The sequence below is a fragment of the Cygnus olor genome, chromosome 2, assembly GCF_009769625.2.
Source record: "Cygnus olor isolate bCygOlo1 chromosome 2, bCygOlo1.pri.v2, whole genome shotgun sequence".
Lineage (NCBI taxonomy): Eukaryota > Metazoa > Chordata > Aves > Anseriformes > Anatidae > Cygnus > Cygnus olor.
In genome coordinates this window covers 85,391,192-85,414,644 of record NC_049170.1, presented here as the reverse complement: position 1 = coordinate 85,414,644, position 23,453 = coordinate 85,391,192, and the positions used below count along the sequence as shown (strand labels likewise).

Sequence of the window (23,453 nt, the reverse complement as noted above, 5' to 3'; positions counted from 1 at the left end):
CTTCTCTAACTCAAATATTTGCAATCCAGGTACTACACTGAATATGTTCCCTCTGCTTGACAAGCGTACAGATACATCTCCATACAGATACGAATCTGCACAATGCTCCAGCAGTGAGTATGGCCTGCAGTTCTTGCTTGTCTTCTGCTCTGCAGGCAGCCTGAAAATCCCAGAAAACTAGGACTTGGCTAGGAAAATATAAACTTACTTGCTTCACATGCATATGCTCTAATGGATGCAAGCAGGGGTTTAAGCACATTTCTGCCTAGCTTGACCCTTCACCCCTTTTTCTTCCAGACCCCTCACAGCTGCCTCCCCTCCCTTCACTGGAGAGCTATAGCCCCTCTTCCTAGACCAGAAAAGTGTTAATGATGATTGCCCATGATGGACAGATTTGCTTCCATATGGCATCCCTATGTCCATGCAAAAGACCTGTGCATCTGTAGCAGATATAGATGTAAAGAGGGTACACTACTTCCATGTCCTTTCAGCAAGCTGTGACCTAACTTCTTCTGAATTTAAATGCTGGGATTTACTTTATGCTAGAATCTGTATGAATTATTAAAATAACAGGCCCAGACTTAGGATATACAACTTGGCTCCTTAAAAGTACTAACCAGACTGCAGGTATCTTAATGTTTCAAGGGCACCATCACCTCTAATTCCAGAAGTATCTGTACATACTTCAACTGGCCTGACAACACATTATGAGGAGCAGATGGTCTTCAAAGTCACTCAATTTGGGCTTCCAGAAATGGAGCATCTAGACTCCTGTCCTGGAATCCTGCCCACAGTTCACATTGTTGCATCAAGAATATTCTCTCCCTCATATACATTCAGCTCAATAGTAGACTCCAAACTTGGATGTTAATGTTCTGTAAAACTTCAAATAAATGAAAATGTCCTTAAAAAGATTATAGAGTATTAAAAGAGCTGCAAACAAGTCTCATGAGAAAACAACTGGTGCAATACAGAGCACTGTAAGCTGAGATGCATAGCGTATGAGCTGGTCTGCCTACAGAGCAATCCGGTATGTGGTATGTTAAATTATTTTAAAATAAAAAACTTTCCAGACTTGCAACAAAAAAACACTACCCTATCTCTTTAACTTCTGTTTTTAGAGAATACACTTGCCAAGTATTAAATGAGTAGTGAAACGATCACTGGAATGTGGGTTGTTTTAAACATATCAGGTGATTTTCAAGAAAAATGTAACAGTAACAATATTGAACTAAAAATTCCTTAAACTTTTGATATTTTTTAAAGCAAACAAAAAGCATGAATTACATCATGACATATGAAAACCACATGCCTGTTTTAAATTTTTATTTCTTAGTTTACTGCTATGTTTAAAATAATATCCTGCTAATAAAATCTGAATTGCAAATATGTAGTCAAGTCCATATGGTTTTCTTACAACTTTGCAAACTAAAAGGAAAAGATATTTCCTTCTTCCTCATCTGGTTACTGCTATAAACCTACTGTGAGCAGTCTGAAGAATTCTACCTGTTAATCAAAATTCCTTCTTGTTTGCCAAAATATGTGCTTAAGATACAATACATGCACGTATAGATCATGTGATTTGAAGAGCTGTGACACGACACCTCATGTGCAACAAAAGGTAAATGCCCAGTTTGTCTCTGATGCATTTTGTGGGCCAGACAAAGGCGCTTTCTGAAAAACCCTTGGTCCTTGCAGAGGAAGGCTAAAATATAGGTCAACCTTAGATCTGCAGAGCTTGGATTGTTTCCCTCTCCAGTGAAAGACTAATTTTCTACTTTGAGTGAGGAAGACTTTCAGCTGCTCTTGATTTCCTTGTTCTGTTAACTTTACTAGTGTTCTGGTAAGTTCACACCAATTGAAGGTAACTTTGTAATGTATCTAATACACTATATCTATCTAATGCCTAAAAAATAGACTTTGTATTTCAAAAACCAGGTGCTTATCACCTACTCTCACAGCCAGGATTAGGGTTTATCCCAGTCTGCGAAATTACAAGCATTTTTATTCTGCAATATTACTCTAAAATCACCAGTTCAAGTTAGAATATTAGAACCAGCTTGAAGCCTAATGCAGCAGCTTGTTTCTCTGATTTAAACTGGAATAAAGCTTGCATATTTTGAAATAAAAAAATCCACCTGTATATCCAAAAATATATATTTTGGAATTATTATTTCAAAATAGCAATTTAAATTCCAAGTGTGGGCCTCTACTCTTCTGGACATATTAGCACCTGGTAATAGTTTAGAACACATTAATGGTTCTATCTTGTATAATATTAGTATAGAGGAATAATTATTCTACTAGGTAATGATAGCGACAGTGTTTTGTTACAAGGAAAACAGGTTCTGGATGAGTGTGAGAATACTTCTGAGGAAGCAACGCTTACAGCCAAGACGAAATAAAGAACTGTAGCAGTGTTCAAAAAACTTATTCCAATAATCTTGATGGAGTCTTAGGAATGAAATAAATAACAACCAAATTTGCAATAACCCTTTTAGTCTGTTAGTTAAGCCAGTACCTCTTTTAGTACCATGCTGCTACAGTTATCTTTTGTGTATGTACGGATTTCTTAGCTGATGGATAGCAAAGAAAGCAAAATATACATGATGGCATACAAAGGAGAGAGAAAAGTCAGGGTCACAGTAGAATAACTATGATAATATTCATTAACTTTACATACTGGGTCACAAGATTGTTATGTAAAAACAATCCTTAACAATTCCCCCAAGGTTGTTTTTATACTGGAGAAGTCACTATCTGTAAAGTTTTCAGCAGATGACATTATTTATTTATTTAGACATAACTCTAAAGTAAGATTAGTTTTCAAGCCTTTTAAGTGCACAAAACCTATCTTCCATGAGGAATAACAATTCCTGACCCTTGCTCGATAAGATTTTGCAGAACATCAGGCTGATGCAACCTTTCATTGCCCCTTCTTTTAGAAATGATGCACTGAAAACTCCAGTACAAATCGTAACATTGACTGATTTACCTCAGAGAAATCACTGCCATCCAAGGTGGCTTTTGAAGGCTGCAGTTGCCAATAAAAGAAAGCTGACTGGTTCTTTGTTTCAGGGGATGGAATCTTTACCCCTTATTACACATTTTATTCCCTATGACAAATACACAGAGCTTTCAAAGTAAATAGCAACCACTGCAATTTTAGTGATTTTAATAGTTATCTATTCATGATAATAATTCTATTTATCTCACATTATAGTTGATCACTGGGTATACAAAAGTCAGTTGTGTTTTCTGCTTGACCTACTCAGTGCTGAAGAATTACAAGGAGATGTAGAATTCTTATGGGAGATACTATCTCCCGCAAATAATATTGCTGGTCTTCTGTAAATGTGTGGATTGCAATATCCCAGTGACAATAATGTGGTCATATCTGAAAGACTTTCCTCAAGTATAACCTAAATAAGATAACTGCTCTGCTCATTTCTTCGGGAGCATGAACAAGCCAGGGCTTTTCGGGGAACTGTTTCTAAGAATTATTATGTGCCAAATTATTTTTTCCCCAGCTGATTCCTGAAAACAGTGAGACTATTTGAGCAGGATGGTCAAAACTATTCAACTGCTGGGAGCGCTCTGAGGGAGATACCCCCCATGAACTCTGCCAATCCAAATAAGTAACATGGACAATTCATAAACAATGAAAACATCACAGCATAATGGAAGGTGCTGAGCAATCCACACTACAGGCACGGAGACTGGCTCTGCATGAGATATGCTCTGCTGTCACAGTAGTAGCAAAGGATGCACAGAACTTCACTTAGAACATCAGAAATAAAGTAATAATTAAAAAAAATAGTATCAAATTTAGTCTCCAAATGTAAAACAATATTTTCAAGGACCCTAGATAACAGTGTCTGTGGGAGCAGAAACCTACTGGAAGGGGGGGAGAGAAGCTGTGAGCTGGTGGAATAGGACTGTCCTGGACCAGAGGGTATGTCTGTCAGGGGCAACATCACATAGCTGAGGAGTGTAGAAGCATCAAGTAGAATATCCACCACAACTAAGAAAGTGCTGGAGGAAGAGATTTACAAGGAAATATGAATTAGCTAAATATGTACAGCATATCAGAGAGACAATTAAGGGGACATAATAAACTACAAATAAAAGCAGTAACAACTTGCGTTAAGAGGCTGGTACATGAAGATAAAACAAGGAATAATGAGACAAAAAGCAAAAAGCAAAAAAAAGAAAAAAGACAATCTAGAGGAAATTATCTTGACATTGAGATATTAGCTTGTGGAACAGTCTGCTCAACAGAAGGAATGAGTTGCATTGTCTGAAACCTTTGCAATAAACCTAAACAAAAAGATTAGAAAAGATTAGATAGTAAGCACTTTGCTACTGACATAAAAAGAGAACAGATGAGCAAGTATACCTTCAGTCTTTTGGCTTTTTTAAGGCTGTTATTTATACACAAGCATGCTTCATTTCTCAAAAAAATTACGTGAAGTCAGTATTAAAAGCTACACATGCCCTTGATCTGTGGAATAAACTCTAGTTATTATTGATGGATGTTCAGAATATAGCCTTGGTGCAGTTATACAGCCATAAGTATGATAAATGTGAATAGATAAAATAATCAAAAAAAAAGAACCCCACTGTCCCAAGGCATTTCTCCCACTATGGTTTTCCTCTGTTTACCCACTGCTAGAGCATAGAAATAGTTGGCAACATATAACAAGGATGTGAATATTAAAAAAACAGCAGTGCAGTGAATATGTTTGAGATTTTTTTTAATAACCAGTGAAATTTATGCCTCCAAGTAAGGTACCTACAATCCGTCCACATGCATGAAACCAAGCATCCTTGAAATCCAGCATGACAAGCCAGGAAAAACCTAGTCAAGCCATGAGTAAGTGAGAGGTGAAAGAAAGATTAAGTCTTCATTATCCAAACAATCTGAGTTCCTAATGATGGATGATGAGAAGGTGTCATATTTTATCTAGATCACAGCTGTAAATCCTTTCCTTTCTTACAGAATAGAGCTAGAATTGCTGACCAGCTTTTACCAGGAAGAAAGCATAGATGGTAATCCATTTGGTGCAATGAATATTTAATTATTGCAAGCAAAGTGATACAACTACAAAAGAGATGACTGAAAAACCCCATGAGGAATAATTTTATCTCCTTTGAGTAAGTCATTCCAGTGGAAGATGAGAATTCACATTCCTCTGGGCAGAAGAATAAATTTTCATTTGAGAAGGATTTGAGACATTTAACTACTGTTCTACCCAGTAAAACAGGAAGAGCACCACTTCTTTTTTTAAAGCTCTTAAGATCTAGTCTATTAGTCCCCACTGCTCAAACAGGGAGAGGAATGACTAGCCTGCAGCTGTGAATGGGGTTTATGACTTGAGGCAGCAGTTCCACCCTGTGAGAACAGAAACAAATTTTTGCCCTACAGTCAGAGTAGACTGGAACACCTTGGGAATTGTGCTGACAGAAGCACAGGTACAATGGACCTTGCGAGGCCTCCACACAGTCAACTAGGTTGTCTCAGAGCTCACACCTTACTAATAAGGTAATGCACTGAATATGGTTCCAGCCTTCAAATATTCCAAGTGGAGTTGCAGGCTTTGTGTAAATACAGGGCACCTATGTTTTTTGAGCACTTTGTGTTTATCATTACCATTATGAGTACACAGCCCCTAAGTAGACACAGGATACCAGCCTGATCTCCCTTCCTGAAATAAGCATATATGCTTAAGAAAACATGTACAATATCTTGTACAACCAAAATGGCATAGTCATGTTATATTCAAGAAGAGAAAAAAGAACAAGAATATGTCATTAGATTTTTTTTCCTTCTCCAGATATGCATACATGCACACACTCATGTTCCTCCCCTTTCCAATATATAAGCCCTTCGCTTAATGACAAGGAAGAAACAAAAACATCCTGTTTAACTGGCTAAACCAAGGAAAGATGAAACTTGGTCCTATGAGGTAGAGACTTGCCTACTACTTTTCCTTAAAGTGAGCTTTGCAGGACTTCCAACAGGGCTTTGGATGCTCTATCACTATTATTTTACTAGAAAAGACATGGAATATCCTTTACAGGACATCATAAACAGAAAGGCTTGTAAAGAATTGTAGTAAGGAGAATATCTCCCTGGTCTTCTCCAGCTTTCCATGGCAGAGCTTTTCCTTCAGTCTTACTTTCAAACCAGTAGTCTTTCAGTGGCCTCCTGCATGGCACCAATCCCTACATTGTGCTGGGTCCCTAAGAAAATTCCTTCTGCTGCCTCTGAGCTGCAGCTCTGCACCTGCATCCTGCAGTCACCTCCGTTCTGTGACCACATGCATGTTCCCTCCGAAAGCCAGAAACTTCTCCATCTGCAAAAAGTCATTACCTTTCATGGAAGGTATAATCCCTATCTGCTACACAAATACACAATACAAATATAGAATGGTTTGGGTTGGAAGAGACCCTAAAGATCATCTAATTCCAATCCACCGCCATGAGCCGGGACACCTTCCACCAGAGTAGGTTGCTCAAAGCCCCATCCAGCCTAGTTTTAAACACTCGCAAGGATGGGGCATCCACAGCTTCTCTGGGCAACCTGTTCCAGTGCCTCACAGTTCTCAATTCTCAAAATCTCCTGAGTACAGCAGCCAAGGAAGGCAACTGTCAGACTTTTCACCTCCTTTAATAACATGTAATAAACAAGCTGAAAGAAAATCAAGCTAAAAAAGAACCAAATACATCTGTCACAGTTTTCAAAAAGCTCATCACACTCATTCAGAGTCTCACTGCCATAGAACAGAACAATTGTACTGAATTACTGGAACCACACTTACACCAAAGGAAGATACAACTTATCAGATGAAATTAATAGTCACTAATGTGTTGCAAACCAGACACAATTTTAGGTAATATATAGAAAATGTTTCATGCTGAGCTTTAAACTCCTTAATTGCTATAATACAGTCTAAAACCAAATGGTAATTTCTAAAAGTTAATTTTTTTGTTTGATCAAACAGAAGATGTCCCCAGAGACTGTTCTGATAAATGGTGTACCTAAAAATTCGTAGCTCAGAGAGGTACCTGTGCTTCTGTAAGCACAATTCATTTGGATTCCTACTTACAGTCACTTTTCCTTCCAATTTTTCCTGCAAGTCCCACAAGCATTTCTCTCCAATCAAATGAAGCTAGCTGTTACCTGAATGTTTTGTAAAACAGACATCTCTTCAGGGGGACTTTAATCACATGCTCCTGAAGACCAACGAACAGGACACTTTGGCTATGCAGGATCTGAAGACTCCTGATGGGCTCTCGCTGACTCTTTGGTAGGAGTTCAATTTCCTCAAGCAGGCAGCTGCTTGAAGTCTGGTTCATTGGAGCAAGTACTTTCTTAATAGTGCCATAGTCTGCAAAGGCAAGAGGAAAAATGAATTACTAAAAATCATATTAGCAATTCTGCCTACTTGGTGTCATTTGATGCATAAGTCTTCATCCCATGCAGGATGTATTCTACGAAGCCTCAAAATGTGGGGATTTCACTGGAGTTTCCAATATTGCTTACAGTACAATGAAAAGAACTTGTAAACAACTATCATGTTCTCTGTGTAGTATAAAACAGTAAAAAAAAAAAAAAAAAAGATTTCATTAGTGTAGGACAGACTTCACATTAGCAGTCCCTCAAAAACCCCCTTCAAAGTTTAAAGCAGCTTACAAAGCAATAAAGTCTACCATTACCCCGTCTGTTTTAAGACTGAATATATTAAAAGCTATGGGTTTTAGACATGTATTGCATTCATTTAATAAAGCACATATGTATGCATAAACACCTAGATGTGTCCTAACTGAGTGTAGGTGAAGATGGCAATAAAATAAGGCTGCTTCCCTTCTTTTGGTTATCTGGATTTTGACTTCAGAGAAATCACATCTTTTAACATTTGCTCTTCACTTCTACTCTTATTGTGATTTCTAAGCAAAGACAGTTAGGTATCTCAAACAAGTGTGAGATCACTGACAAGATTTCTGATTCATTCATGCAGAATTTTTAAATAATTTAAAAATATCAAAGAACACTTGTTCTGAACACAAAGGACCACATTCTCGCACTGATAAATATTTTAGCTAGCTCTCTGACCAAAGCAGCATTATGTAATTTTCTGTGTGCCAGCAATAGTAAATATTAAAGGTCCAACACTGCACAAACATACTGAGGTCAACTCCTACTCAAGTCCTGAAAGTCCGAAAATACCATCTGTGAGTAGGTAACACAAGACAAATATTCAGGATGCTCTGTCCTGCACCCCAGTGGAAGTGTTTTTCTCCACGATCAACAGAGGGGCAGAGGTGTGGTAGGGAGCTGGCGACGCAGGCCTCAGGCCCTGCCTTGGCGGCAGAGGGTCATGGCAGAGGTAGCCGTGGCCTGGTGGGCAGGGGTCTGCTGCCTTCCTGGTGCTGGCTTCGCTCCAGGAGCGCATAGGGCAGGGTCTGGCAACCCCGTGCAGTCCCTGGGGGAAAGACAGTCCCACTGGGGCACAGGGCAGAGGACAGTCTGCGGCTACCAGGGCATGGGGAGGAACAGCTAGTAAGCAGACTTGAGAAAATACAAAATGTTAGCCGCAAGCAGACTCTGAAACTGAAGAGGAGGTGGAGAAGGTGGAGAACCCAAGGTGGCAATTACTGTTCAGATCTTCTCCCCTTTCCTGAAGAAGACTGAAGAGTCAATCCTAAGACCCACAAAAGAACTGAAAGGGGGGAGCATAATGCAAAATAGCAGGAAGGGTTAGGAGGAAGTTTATATACAAAACGTTAACCACATTGTTAACAAATTTTTTAATAATGAGCTAATATGAACTTTCTTTTATTAGAAAGTCCAAACTAATTAGACTCACTATGAATGCTCTGCTCAGTATATAAAGTGCATTCTTCTCTCTCCGTAGCGAGATTCTGAGTGTGAGATCATGACTGCATGTTAAAGTCTTCTGACTAACCCCTCAGTTCTGACTAACTTCTCGATTCTGAGTAAAATCACTTCATACGACTATTTAATTTTTTCTTCCACGTTAGTATAAACAAGCTTGTCAAGATTTATTGTATGTAAGAGTATTTGTTAAAAAAAAAAAAAACTCCCATTAAATGACAATTTTAATTAAAATTTAACATTTTGGACAAAAAAAATTCTAATTTTGACTATCACAGTTTTTTTCAGCCACCTAAAATAGAGACATTAAAAAAATAATTAAATCTTTGCCAAGAATCAGTTTTGCCTCACAATTAAGCAATTACTAGCTGTATCAAACAACATAACGAGCATGTGCTTATGCTAGTGCTTGTTGGGTGCAGACTCTCCACTATAATTACAAGTTTCATGGTCAAAATGTGGTCTGAGAACTATCACAAAATAAAATAAAACAAAATTAATGTCTGCATTAGTCACTGAGTGAAAAACAGATGAGTTTAGGGGGAATAGAAATTGGAAAAAAAATGTAGTGAAAGGAAGAAAAGAAGGACAAGTGAAATCATTTTACACAGGTAAATAAGGTGGTATCATTTTGTAGATGTTAGTACAATTCTATACCATTTGTCTAACTGGCATTCAACACATTCAGTGTGACTGGTGATATACTGTGCTTGGCATGCCATCTTTTTTCTGTATTGAGGCAAAAAATCAACTATGCATTCATTGTTTGCTTCTCGTACAAACTAACACTCCCTCCTGCCACTGTGCCAGGCCTGGTATCTACAGACTGAGTCACTTGCTGACACTTCCCCAAAGACAAAAGAGGGAAAAACAAGCAAACAAACAAACAAACAGGATTGGAGGCCTCCTCCCATGCACATTTAATTTAGGAAACAAGAGAATATGGACAAGAGAATATGTTTTGCGATCTTCTCCTCGTCAAATTTGTTTGTTGTAGAAGTCAGAACTGCATTTATTATTTTTTATTATTATTTTTTAAGTTTGGATCTATGGCCTGGAGAATATGGTTATAGCAGTATATTTCTCTACAAGCAAATAAAATATTCTCATCTTGAGAACTGCAGTACCAATGCCTTCCCTACCACAGCTGTCATTGCTCTCATCCTTTTTCCTTTTTATCTTGGCGTACAGTCTCCATTCCTCCCATTTGCTTCTGCTTTTTTCCAGCATCTCCCAAATGATTCCTTTTCCATTTATCTTCTGATAGGATCAGCACTCATACAGAAATGTCAAAAGTCATAAATGACTGGGCTTTAAGTGAAAAAGCAGTGTCAGAGATCCTACAGATTATCCCAAAGAAACGCTCTACTTCAACAGCAAAGTGGTCATATGCCTGTTCAGTCAAAAAGAACAAAATCTTATCTGAGATCTACCACTGCCTCAGCAGGCTCTCCTACTTCTACTCGTCCATAACTTCTCTCTTTTGCTTTAAATTCCTCCTGACTATGTTTCTGATTTGCATGGACCATCTAGAAACCCAAACAAGGGTAATGATCTGTTTCTATTCTGCAACTTTTAGAGAGATACAGATTCCCTGGATTGGCAGCTATGTTGATTAGAGAATGGTATCTAGCAAGGGGATGTAGCTATCAACCTCTTCAAACTACGCTAATGTGTAAATAATTGCTATGCCAGGCTTTCTTACAGCAGAAATCATAACCATTACACCAGTACTTTCAAAAGCCAGGTACTTTGCTCAAGGTTCCAATTCTACTACAGTGTGCAATATTATATATCACAAAGATCACAGGTTTCCTAAAGAACCTGCAACAGCTCCATCCTCAGAGGTGTTGACTGTTCAGACATTTTCACATCACAGTTGAAACAAAAAATAATAGGAGGGAAACAAAAAGTAGAGGTAGGGAAAGAAATCATTGTTGAATGCAGCTCTGGGACATGGAGCTTTTCAGACCTGTCAAAATCTTTCAAGTGAATGTATTCTTTATAATCACGCTAACTGTCCACTTCTGCCCAGAAGTAACTGCGAAGAACAGTAAACACAAACCTGCCTAACGGATGAAACTTTTTTTCCCCACAGACACAGTGAAAGTCCCAGTTTCATCACAAATGTCAAAGCTGAGTCCAACTCCTATTGAAGAATCCTGACAAATCCTAATGAATGGCATCTTCAGATCCTGAGAGTACGCAAGACATGCTGGAATAAATCCAGACACTGTCAGCCGTGGTTTAAGGATTACCAAGTATACACAGGAGTAGCAAAAGATACTGATATTGGTCACAATGAGTAAATAATGTGCTGTGTTAACTTGTACTGAAAGACTTTTAAAGAGACAAAACCAGCAATGGCATGTTAGAAATCTAGTAACTATGAAAGAAGCTGAAGAGGAAAGAAAATCTAGTTGAAATATTAATATGTAATGCACAGGGGACTATGAAGAACTGAATGGAAAACGTGAGATGAGATTGTAGAGAACAAGCTTGGAGGCTACAGAGTCCATAATGAACAAAATGGTAATGGCTCAAAATCAAAGAAGTATGATCTCTAAAACTAAATAGGAAAGTTTAAGATACAAATGGCATAAAGCACAGCCAGCAATGGAGAACACTGCAAGAGTGCGCTTGAAAATCAGTGGTGACACCTTCAAAGAACAATAGAAAATGAACACACAAACAAATGGCAGATGCAACAAACTAAAAAAACTCTAATTTCTTGAGTTTCCTAGCAGCAATAAAGACACTAAAAGAAGCTGTAGCAACTTCTTGCTGGATAAGAATCAACACTTATATAAGCAATTATAATTATAAAAGATTGCTGCATTCAAGTAAAAACATTTTTTACAAAATGTCCAAAGTGAGACAGAATCAAAGTATATGTGTTCACCTTTTTAAAAGAAGGAAAAAATAAATCTATTCTTTACTTTTCAGGGGGGAAACAGTCTTAATTCTTGCCATAGCTGACACTGAAACAAAACCTAATTTAATCTTCATTTTAATATGGCTCTGCATAGGACCTTGGACAGGGGATTTGTCTCTTGAAAGCAACCTAAAACAGCAGTAGAAGACAGAATCTAAGTCAACATCTTTCAGAAGAGAAGCCTATGGTACTGGCTTTTAGTAATGTTGCCAAAAAAAAACCAAGTCATTGGTGCCTTCTAAACTGTACCAGTTGCCAACAAAACTAACTTGTAAACTACTCTCAAGTATATCCTCATGCCAGCTGTATCCCTAATATTAGTGACTTAACAAGTATTCCTGTACTTTCTGAGGACCACAAGGTGCCTTGAAAGATCTGAAATTCCATTGCTTACATATACCAAGAAAAAATTAAGCAGTAAAATTGACTGCAAATTATAAACTAAGAACAACCGATATAAATAAGGGACTATTTTCCTACACAATATTGTTTAGAAAAGTAAAATGTCTTAAGCCTATCCAGCAATAACTTAAGAGATGAAAAAAATGTGGCCAATATGGAGGAAAGGCGCAGTCAACACAAGAGAGAAAGTGGAAGCTAAACATTTGTAACCAAATTGAATGACGTATCATCTCTGCAAGAAATATACTATTCTATCTTGATATATTGTGAAAACAGCCTGCTTTATACCCTTAAAAAACTGTCAACATAGTAATCAGTTTTTTTTTTGTTTTAAGCTAAAGTTTAAAATTAACAGATGCATATTTGTGAGAATACATTTTGAAGTGTAGTTGAAATGGATACAAATTACATATGTTTTCAAGGACTGTAATTTGAAATGTACTTCAGAAAATGGTATTTTTCAACTATTTTGATTTTTTTTTCATTATACAGTGCTTTTGCATACTATTTTTCTATTCAAATCATTTTTTCCAGTGAGAAAATAAAAATATTCAGACTGTACTAAGACTGTTGAAATGCAAGAAAAAATCTGTGAATGTTAAATTTATTTTAAATATTATCCATGTGTGTATATAAACAGTATTTACATTCATCATATAATTGTATTATTTCAACACCATAAAAAAATAGGGTATTAATAGGGTTGTCTTTAAAGCAGACGTCTTTTAGAAGAATAAATTGATATAACACAAAATAATGTACAGAGTACATAACTACAAAATCAAAGAAAGTGCAAGATGATCAATAAACATCCTTCAGAAAAAAATAAAATTTAATCACTGGTATTTACTTTCTTCTACTGCAGGAACCGAAAGAAAGCAAAGCAAAACATGCATTTGGTTAATGGCAGAAATTTATTGCAATGACAGAAAGTATTAGGTTGCATAATGGCTTATGTGCTCAACATAGAAAAAAGGCACAGGAACAGCTAATGCAGCCGCCAGTTGTGCTTAGAAAGGGAAAGCCCAGGCCTTATGATTTAGCAATCTGTGTAAAATAAAATAAAATAAAATAAAATAAAATAAAATAAAATAGATGCATATGGTACACAGAATATGAGAGCATTCAAAACCCGCTCTTTTTCACCCTTCCTTAAAATAACTTTAAAATTAGTTAAATCATCATTAGAATATGGATAATTAAAATCTTTGCTGTAATTGGTTTTCCCATGTGGGGGTGGGGTACAATTTGTTTTAAAGCAAGGGGAGAAGGCTTAGAAGATAAGAGAAAATAATCATCCTCTGTTACTTAATGTATCTTTTACCTCCAGTTTTCTGAAATATATATATACTTGAATTACAGGAATAGATTTTATCACACTGTAGCCCAAAGGACAAGTGAAAGACTGAGCTTCAACCCTTCTGCTTTAGAAATTAAAAATATTATTAGAAAATGTAGTACCTCTACAGATTGATACAAAAAGAATATAGTTTGATTTTAAAATTCCCACCTTAATTTACTGAGTAGTACTATATTGTCATATTTTTAAATGTATACTCTTTACTTTCCATCCTATCTTCAAAAAAAAAAAAAATGCACCTCAAAAAAATTAATATGGAATTCTGATGCTTTATCAAGACACAAATTTCATTTTTTTAGCAAGAGAAGCTTCTAGTGCCCTATTCTAAGAGAAGTTCAGATGTAGCTCCATAAGAAACAAGAGTTTCTTATGACCGTATGTCAAAATTTAACGTGAATTTATTTTATGAAGGGAATATTTATGTACTATCCTTTCTACACAGGATACTGAATTGCTGCCTCAACAACTCTTTTGATGAAGAGGCACTGATCTAGATATTAGTTATTCCAAAATCAGGAGGTTTCCTCAAACAAAGCCATGTGTTTGGTAGGACATAAAGAAAATGCAAATTAACAAAGAACACTGCTCAAAAATAAAATGAAGACAAGATAACGTAGCCCTAACGCATTTTCTGGATTGTTTGACTATTGAAGATTAAACACCACCACCACCCCAAACACGCTACAGGAATTTAGTTTCAATCTTCAAATACAACACTTTTGAAATGTATCTGTCAAAGAAAATCACGACAACTGACATCTCAATCCTTTCTTTACTGTTTTCCAGAGAAAAGTTTTTAAACATAATGCATTCTTTAGAATGCTTCTATTCCCTGTAGACTTAATTTCCATGTATTATCAAAACCAACAAGAACACATTCAATTTGCAGTTGAATCAGCAAAAGCTTCCAGTAATCAACATGCAAAGTGTTAAATACCCACTTTAATAAACGCAACATCTTCTGCTCCTCAAAGTACAATAGATTCTAAGTTGGTACTATTAAGGTTTCCATTAGCAGTGTTGCCTGTGAATCAAAAAGGTATTACATTTTAGAAAATAGCGTAATTTGTGTACCATCCCTCAGTGGCCATTTCATGTCTCATGTTGAATTGGAATGTAAATCCAGCTGAAGGATTTAAATACAACTCATTCAAAAATTTTCAAATAAATAGACAATTCAATTTCTAAAGAGAAATTCAGATTTATCTGAGATGAAAATGCAAAGCAACTAGCAGCTAAAGCAGAGCAACGTGCCTTTTTGGAAAGAGTATGTCTATGAGCTTCAAGCTGGTAATCCCTAAAATTTAAATTTATTTTTACTGCTTCCCCTTGGTCTTTTCTAGAAGCTAAAGCAAGAACCCATGCTAAGCAACAAAATACATTCTGGATTACCATCTCAGACTCCACATCAGTTAGGTCTGTTTCCTTCACAAAGAAAGACTTTCAAATCAAATCACCCCCTTTCTCAGCTTGCTAGATTGAAGCTCGTGTACACTAGCAGCAATTTTTTACTCTCCTTAAGACTAAAACAGATGTTTCATGTTGTCTGACAAAATAAACAAAGTACTTCTAACAATCTCAAAATGTATGTGTTTTGCAAAAATCATGCTCATTGTCACACCTTTATTTACTACTTCTCTTCCATTTTCAATCTGATAAGAGATTTTCAGCTCATCAAAGATGTGAGTGAGAGAGATAAGATGCATGTTCATAAAATTTTGTCAGATTTGGAGGTGCTGAAACCATCTATAACACAACACTGAACTTACTCAGAAATAAAATGTAACTTTAGAATACCTATAAGCAGCTACGTACCTAATACCTATATAGCAGCTACAGATCTTTTACAGTCTACAGTCAATGCAAAACTATTTAATAACTAAAATTTCAATCTGTGCTGCATTACTTTTATTTATAAGACATAAAGCAGTACCTATTTTAAGACTATACGAAGCAGTATCTTTTCATAATCTTTTACTTGCAAGATCATTTTATTATTTTTCAATTATAAAAGTTTTAATAAAGAAAATGCTGTTATGGATCAATTTGAAGGCTTGTGAGATCTGTATCCAATTGCCATCTTTCTCTCTCTTGAGGTTTCATGTGTGAAACTGGTATTCAGAATAGTAATACCATCTAAAGGAAAAAAAAACAACAACAACAAAGAAAAACACCTTGAAACTTCACTTTTTCTAAGACTGTTTTATGTAACTATAAGAACAGCTTACTACCTTTTCTCACTGGAGATTTCGAACCTCTTTTGTTATGCTGTTTTCTGGCACACTGGCTTGATTTACTGAAAAATCAAAACCAGTGACACACATTTACCCAATTCTTCCTTGATGTACAGGAGATAGCTGAACGAAAGTCTCAGCTGCAGCCAAGAAAAATCATGGTCTCTGAGAGTTGCATTACCATGCACCTCTGAGGAAGAGTATCAAACTGCTGGGAACAGGGAGGGAGAGAGATAAGCAATATATACTAAGTCTGTGAAAAGCACCTCTTCCTTGCTTTCAGCAGGTTCTGATGTGATTTTATGCTCTGCAAGTAAAAGGTGCCTTTCGTATCCTTGGGGAATTTCAGAGAGCACTGTCTGCTCATTTAAAAAGGCGTTGGAAAAATATTTTAATAGTCCTTGCAGCATGGTCTGGAAGCAATAAAACCTCTCTAGCTGAATTCTCTGCCTATTTGGCTTGTGAGCTGCTGTGCTTCTTCTCTCAGGCCAGATGAACCATGCATTCTGCCTGCAGAATAATATACCACCAATAAGTGGATTTAGGAGGCTTCCCCCACCATCCACAGCCACCCCTTCTCTTCTGAATTAAGCATTCAGCAAGGAGGTGGAACAGATGGCTTTGAACTTTGAACTCCAAGAGGAATTAAATCACAGCTCTTCATACCCCATATGGGTGCTGCTGCCATTAGGATCACTGAATCAATGGAACGGCCTTTCTCTGTCACGTTGCTGTGTTCATAAAGGAGGATAATCCTATGGATGTGTATCAGATGAGCTCAAGGCACAGCTACTCAATCATGCTCCCATACCAAGTATCATTATTTATATCCCCTTGAGAAAGTTATATTAAAATGTGAGCATTCAAACACATTGCAATACTTTAGATACTAACATTGGTTTAAGAAATGATGCTTTTGCAGAGAGTACGTGGTTAAAACTACAGCATAACATGAAGCTTTAATGAGTTGGGGAGCAGAAAGATGTTTCTCAGGACTTGGCAAACAGGTGACTCACACAATTTCAAATTTAGCTTTAATACCCTGCACTCTCTCTTTTTCTTCGCTGTGAAGGTATCAGCAAATCTCATGTACACAATATGGAGCAAAAGCACAATTCATGACAACATCAAGCACAAAGTCCTTGATCTTACCAAGTGATCACCTAGTGCTGCATTTGTATTTAATTTACCCAAGTTCTGTCCATAAAAATAACTCAGTAAAACAAAATTTACAAGGAGCATGACAAACGTAGTCAGCATTTTATTTTATTTTATTTTACAGCAGGCTGGCATGCAAAAAGACACATTTTTCCAGCTTAGAAAAAGAATGCATTTTAATGTCAGGTTCAAAATGAAACAGAACAAATGTCAAGACTATGTTGGTGCATCAAACCTACAACCAAAAGAAGACGTACATATTTATTGCCTTTTATAATAATTACTATATTTGAAGCAAACAAATCCCACCCATATGCACATTAACCTGCATGTGCTATCAGACTACTTTTACTTTTTAGAAGTCTCAAATATTTCTGTTTGTTGGATATGAATTCTTATTATCATCATATTATGACAAGAAACGGTATATAAGGATTCCTTAGGGATGTACCTAAGGTTTTACTTCAAGTGAGCTATCTAGTTTGTACCTCCAAACAAAAGCAAATTAGTACAAATTAGGCTACAGTTCAGATACAGCATTTCTCTTTGGTGGTTGAAAGCAGTGTGACTGACAACACTCTTTTACTCCCAGACATGAAAACATTTTACTCCCTAAGACCAGTTAGATGATCATAGACTCATAGAATCATTCAGGTTGGAAAAGACCTCTAAGATCATCTAGTCTGACCCTTAACGTAGTACTAAATTCCACCACTGCACCATGCTACTAAGTTCTAAATCTACACATTTCTTGAAAACCTCCAGGGATGGTGATTCAACCACTTCCCAGATCCAATATCAAGAGCTACATGTGAAAGCATATATTCTAGAGAACACCCATTTCAAAATATATTGTATTTATAGACATTCTTGTTGGCAACATCCAACTTTTATTTTACTAAAAATCACACATGCACACACAAAACCTGAAACTCTAAGGCAAAGATGACACAAGTCATATGTAGTCTATTGGTTCTGAACAGGAAACATTACACCTGTCAAGAGACACCTAATTTTCGTATGATGGATTCTGAAAGGAAACAGAAATATAATTATAAGGCTGCTGCTAAATAAAACAATTCAAAATGTATCTAATAATAATAAGTCTATATTAAATTCCCAGAAGCTTCTTCTCAGGAAGAGAAAACATTCCAACTTAAGATAGACCTGCTAACATGTTTAATCAGTAGCTAGGACTGAACTGCTCAGATAGTGGAGATAAGTACCTCCAAAAAAATGTGTAACCTCTTAATAAAACAGCAGAAAAAAAAAGACAAAACAAACAAAATAAAACAAACAAAAAAACCCAACAGATATTAATTGCAAGATGAAATGGTTGTTATGATTTAAAGCTTGCTATCTGACAGAGCAGCAGTGAAAAATGCCATGCTGTACACAAAGGATAAAATCACTATGGAATACAGACCCTGGATCACTGCCAGTCTTCTAAAGTTGAGGTGTATTAACTCTGATTGGATCTGACCAGACAGGGAGTGCTTACTGCTCCTATTACTTTTTTATTGTCTTCTCTTTGTGCCACCACAATAAATAAGTACCTTGTACTACCCAAAGCATGCTATGAATATGGTAGTTTTCCCACTGAATAAATTTTCCAGTGCCCAGATCAAAGAAGCACTTACATGCACAAGTGGAGAAAACTACTTCTCAGATAATAACTCACAATAAACCTTGCCTGATTTCTTAACTGAGTCATATCCGGCTATTTTGATTGGAAGTGTCAGAAAGACAACTGACTGCTGTAGCAATCCAGTAGCATTATAAATTTGGCTGACTAGAATGAGTCAAGGGCTATCTTCTACTCAAACTCATTTGCAGCTTGCACAGTACATGTCTGTATGCCTCTGTCTCCAGATGAGCCAAATCCAGTATATATAACCAGTACAAATCCAGTATGATTTGCACGGAATGTCAGCAGCAGTTTCAGCCTAAAACACAACTTTTGTCCAAAAATAGAGAAGGAAAGAAAGATGCTGTCACTCGTTTTCTTTCCAACAGAATGTAAATTAGGAAGTAAATGGACATGAGGCAGCAGCAAAATTGCCATTAGAGACATGAACCTAGAAGTCCTCCCTAGCAGATTTTCATCTCACTAACCTAGAACATTAAAGCGGTAATAGCTGTAATATATAATGTATATTATCATATTACATTATATTCTTTGTATAAGAGTCTAGAAGTTGGGACATCTGGCAATAGAGCAATATTTAAAAATCAGCTCTTATCTCCTAGACAAGTGATCTAGCCACTATGTTGGTTGTGGTTATTCCCATTCCTTCTGAACATGTGCAGTTATAGAAACAAATTTCCAAGATTTGTGAGATAAGAAAAATAAAAAATAAATTAAAGGAATGACTCTGTATACAAGTGAGTCTTCGCTGCAAATGCTTTTTATGACTCTTACTCAGTGCCTTGATATAGCAAAATGCAGATGAAGTCTAATCTACATTTTTGTGAATCTACCTGCAGGTTACATGACACTTCATAGAAAGGCCACAATACTGTCAGTAACGTAATATTTCCTTTACAATTACTCTTTCAGGAAAAATAAATAAATAAATAAGAAACAACAAAAAACACGCTGATTACTAGTGGCACTGCTTATATTTGCTTAGTCATAAACATTTGGATTTATTGAGGCTTACGGAGAAAAATGCTGCAAAATGAAGAAGCCTATAAATGTGAACAAAAAGAATTCAGTAGAATATCCTATATAAAAATAACTTTACTCACACAGCTCACACTGACTACCATATATATGATGTCATCATACTTGTGATCCTCCATTTCCTTCCTTTCAGGGTCGAGTTTCATGTAGGGTTTGAAATATTTTGATTTCATAAGTATTCAGTTTTCTTCTTTGTTTGGCAGTGGGTTCATTAAGTCACTCTTCACCTTAAATGAAAGGCTTTTCAAAAGTAAAAGGCCTTGCAGAATATTCTACAGATGTTACAATGCTCAGTAATGTACCAAGATGCCCAATGCTTTCTGAAAAGCTCTTGTATAGCCAAGTCCCTTGAAAGGGAACACTTCCACCCCACATTTCTCAAGAAGGGTCCTGAACACTGACTGAGTACTCCCACAAGAGCTACATTGTTTGTTCTAGAGAGAGAAAAAAAAAAAAAAAAAAAAAAAAAAAAAGAAAAGCAGACATCTGAATATAGGTTCAGGTGCTACTAGAGACCTCAGCCTTAAAGACAGCAGGAACACCTCTTTCACCCTCAGGTTCACATTCTGTGCTTAGAATCACCTACTAACACATGAATGTAGGGGTTTTCCAGTCTGGTTTCCCTGCCAAGAAGATGAGGTGATAGTCTCTAAAAAACTTGGAAGGAAGAAGGGAAGGTTATTTGGTCATCCTAAGTTTGTAAAGTAGCCAAACAAGTGTTGAGAGCTCAGCAACACTTTGACAAAAAGGAGCTTTTCTCCTTGGAGTGGAATGGAAGGTGGAGACAAAGTCTCAACCAGCTCTTCACAGTTTCCCCCCTTCTTAGCCTGTGTATTAGTCTTGCTTGCATGCAAACAGAGCCGGCTGTTCTTTGGGCAGTAGCTGCTTTTGGCACGAATTCTGACTTCCAGTGATGGCACAGAAGAGCCCACGCCGTATGTTATTTGGACATTTATTTACAGTCTTTATCCAATAGAGCTGGGCAATTACAAAGACATAACCATAACTTGTGAACAGACAAAAAGGCTTCTCCTACTTAAATTTATCCCATGAGAACAGAATACAAATGCCACCTATTTGCAGCAAGCAATTCATGAACATGCTATCTAAAATATGAACAAACTATCTGGGCAAATACCAGCAACAAACTAATCAAAATCATGACCTATTTCTGAGTTGACAATAACAATAAAAAATGACTACAAATAAATAGTGGGTAATTTGTGAACCAAATAAAGGGCTATGGTTCTCACATATAAATTGCTGTCAATGAATAATTTAACCAGCTCTACTTAGAGTCATCAATTTATTAAGAAACCTCTTTAGCGCTATCTGACTGGAGCTGGCAGAAAGAAAGATCTCCACACAGAGTGAAAAAGCCAAGGGAAATCAGTAGCAAACATCGACAATTCAGGGTTTGATTCTCTAGAGCTTGACAGTATCATTTGTAGCCTGGACTTCAAACATGGCCATTCCAATCTGGTAACATTTTAAAGCCACTTTGCCCAGTAGAGGTGACACAATACATAAGGCAGTGGCAAATCAACCTTTCTGTGTTTAAATTACCTAGTAAAATGGCTAAGGTTTACACTATCCTTCTTTCTTTTGATTCTGTATGGAAAATATTATAAATATTCTTATTCTGGCAAGAGCATATAAGAAGCATTCTCAGTAATAACATTAGCATGAATCCCAGAGTGAACATTAGACTCTCAAAGCCAAAACAATGCAATCTTTTTCCAGGCTTTGCAGCAAAATGTTTCATGGAAAGATTAATAATATAAACAATGTGTTCACTCAAGTAGATTTTCCTTTATCAGTGGTAATGGTCACTGTAAAAAGAGCAGAAGATAAGGTTATTCCTTTGATGATTTACTGCATAATTTTTTAAACAATGTTCATGATCATCACATTGCTGATCTTGGAAGACTGGTGTCTTCCAAGGTGCACCATTTCCAGACAGAAAAGTAATTGGAAACTGTCCATGCTTCAAACCTCTTAAAATGATACTGCAAAAGGCCAGGAGGACAAGAAGTTACAGGGAAGTAGTTTTAAAGACATTGAAGTGGAGCTTTAGGACTGTGTATAAACACACTATGCCTTTATCAAGGAAAGACAGAGAAACAAAGCAACCATTTTCTTTTAATTTTGGTAATATCTTAACAGATGAGAAAGAGTTTTAAAACTCTCTATTGCCTGCTACAGTGCGTATGCCCCATTATCTATCTGCACTCTGATTTTTCCTGCTGCTCTGTTTTTGAACTAGAAAGCATTAATACATACAAATAGTCTACCTACCACTTTCACACTTGAGTTGTGACTCAAATTATAACTACTTTGATCATTGTTATTATTGCATTTATATGGCAGTTTCTAGACTAAAAAGGTGTTCTTAAGCTTACAGGAAATATCTAGAGCTTCTTTCTACAAAAACTATCTGCAGATTACTTTCAATAATCCCAACACACCTGAGACAATACAGTCAGAAATAGTGCCAAATTGGAAAGAAAAAAAAATGCAGTCAATTTAAGCTTTGCTGCTTTCTTCACCATGTATGAAATGTATATAAGCATATATTTTTGCTTATAATGTTAAGGTCCATACCTTCACACTTACTGCTTATATTATGACACTACGCTCATTAAATATGAAAGCTGCACACTTTGATCAGAACCAGGAAAATGGCAATATTTCCTCCAAGATTTTGAAGCAAAACCACATATTCATTGCTTTTTTTTTTTCCTTTTCCTTTTCCTTTCCTTTTCCTTTTCCTTTTCCCTTTCCCTCTTTCTTCTTTTTAAGATCTTGGGTTGTTCCTTAGCAAAATGTGTCCTGTATGGCTAACAAAAACAAAAGTAAAAAGATAGTATTGTAACAAAAAGTGGAGGAATCAAATCTTGCACTACTTTGCATCAATTTACTCTCATCTAGTAAGACAAATGGGAGAAATACAAAATGTTTTGATAGCATTTCCACAATGAATGTCATGCATACTCCAAATCACTTCATGAGGTAAGGACTAATCTCTGGAAAATCTGCAACATCGGGGAGGGCTTCAACAGAAAAAATGTTACATTTGTGTAGATTTAATACCTGTTATTCTCCTGCTGTAGGCAAACGTATGAAAAATCCATCTGCATTTTCCTTTTGAAATTTCTTTGTGAAACCTCCACGTGCCTTCATAATCATTATTTCATGTGTATCATCGATTTTTTTTTTAATCATTATTCTTTCCATTGCTATGTATATTTTTGAGGTCTTAAGAGGGAAAAAAAAAATGCTACCTTCCTGAACTTCTTGGTACAGCTTCTGTAACTTACTCTGGTCATCTTTAAGTCTCAAATAAAACCTGTCTTTATGGTACAAAAATTCAGGCTCAGTTCAGTGAAAAGCCCACTCTTAGCATAGAGATAAGCTATGCAACCAACAGTAAATATTTCTTCACGTTTCACTAGATCTTTGTAAGTTAGCTATACCCCAATTTCATCAGTGCTAAAGCATAAATTACCGTAATCAAGATCCACCACCAAGCATATATAATTTCTGCTCAGGATACAGAGGGTATATATTTTGCCCACTGAGACAAGTACTAAGAAAACATGGGATTTTTTTCCACCATTTTAAAAATATGACCTTGAAATTTATTTTCAGACAATGTCAATATTATTTTTTCTGAATTCTCAAAAGCCAGCAACCAGAAACTGGTTTCAGAATACCCTCAAACTAATCTAAGACAACAAATTTAAGAATTTTCTTATTTGTTCCAATAAATCAAT

At 36.3% G+C, this 23,453-nt stretch overlaps 1 protein-coding gene across 6 annotated transcripts in view; it reads right to left on the bottom strand.

Annotated features, from left to right (window-relative positions):
• Nucleotides 1-23,453, bottom strand: part of SEMA5A (semaphorin 5A) — a 332,344-nt gene that overhangs the window by 88,400 nt on the left and 220,491 nt on the right. For all 6 annotated transcript variants that reach the window (XM_040548220.1, XM_040548219.1, XM_040548221.1 and 3 more), the window contains exon 12: nt 7,187-7,394. In XM_040548220.1, coding sequence (XP_040404154.1) covers nt 7,187-7,394 — 208 coding nt within the window. The remainder of the gene's footprint in view (nt 1-7,186; nt 7,395-23,453) is intronic.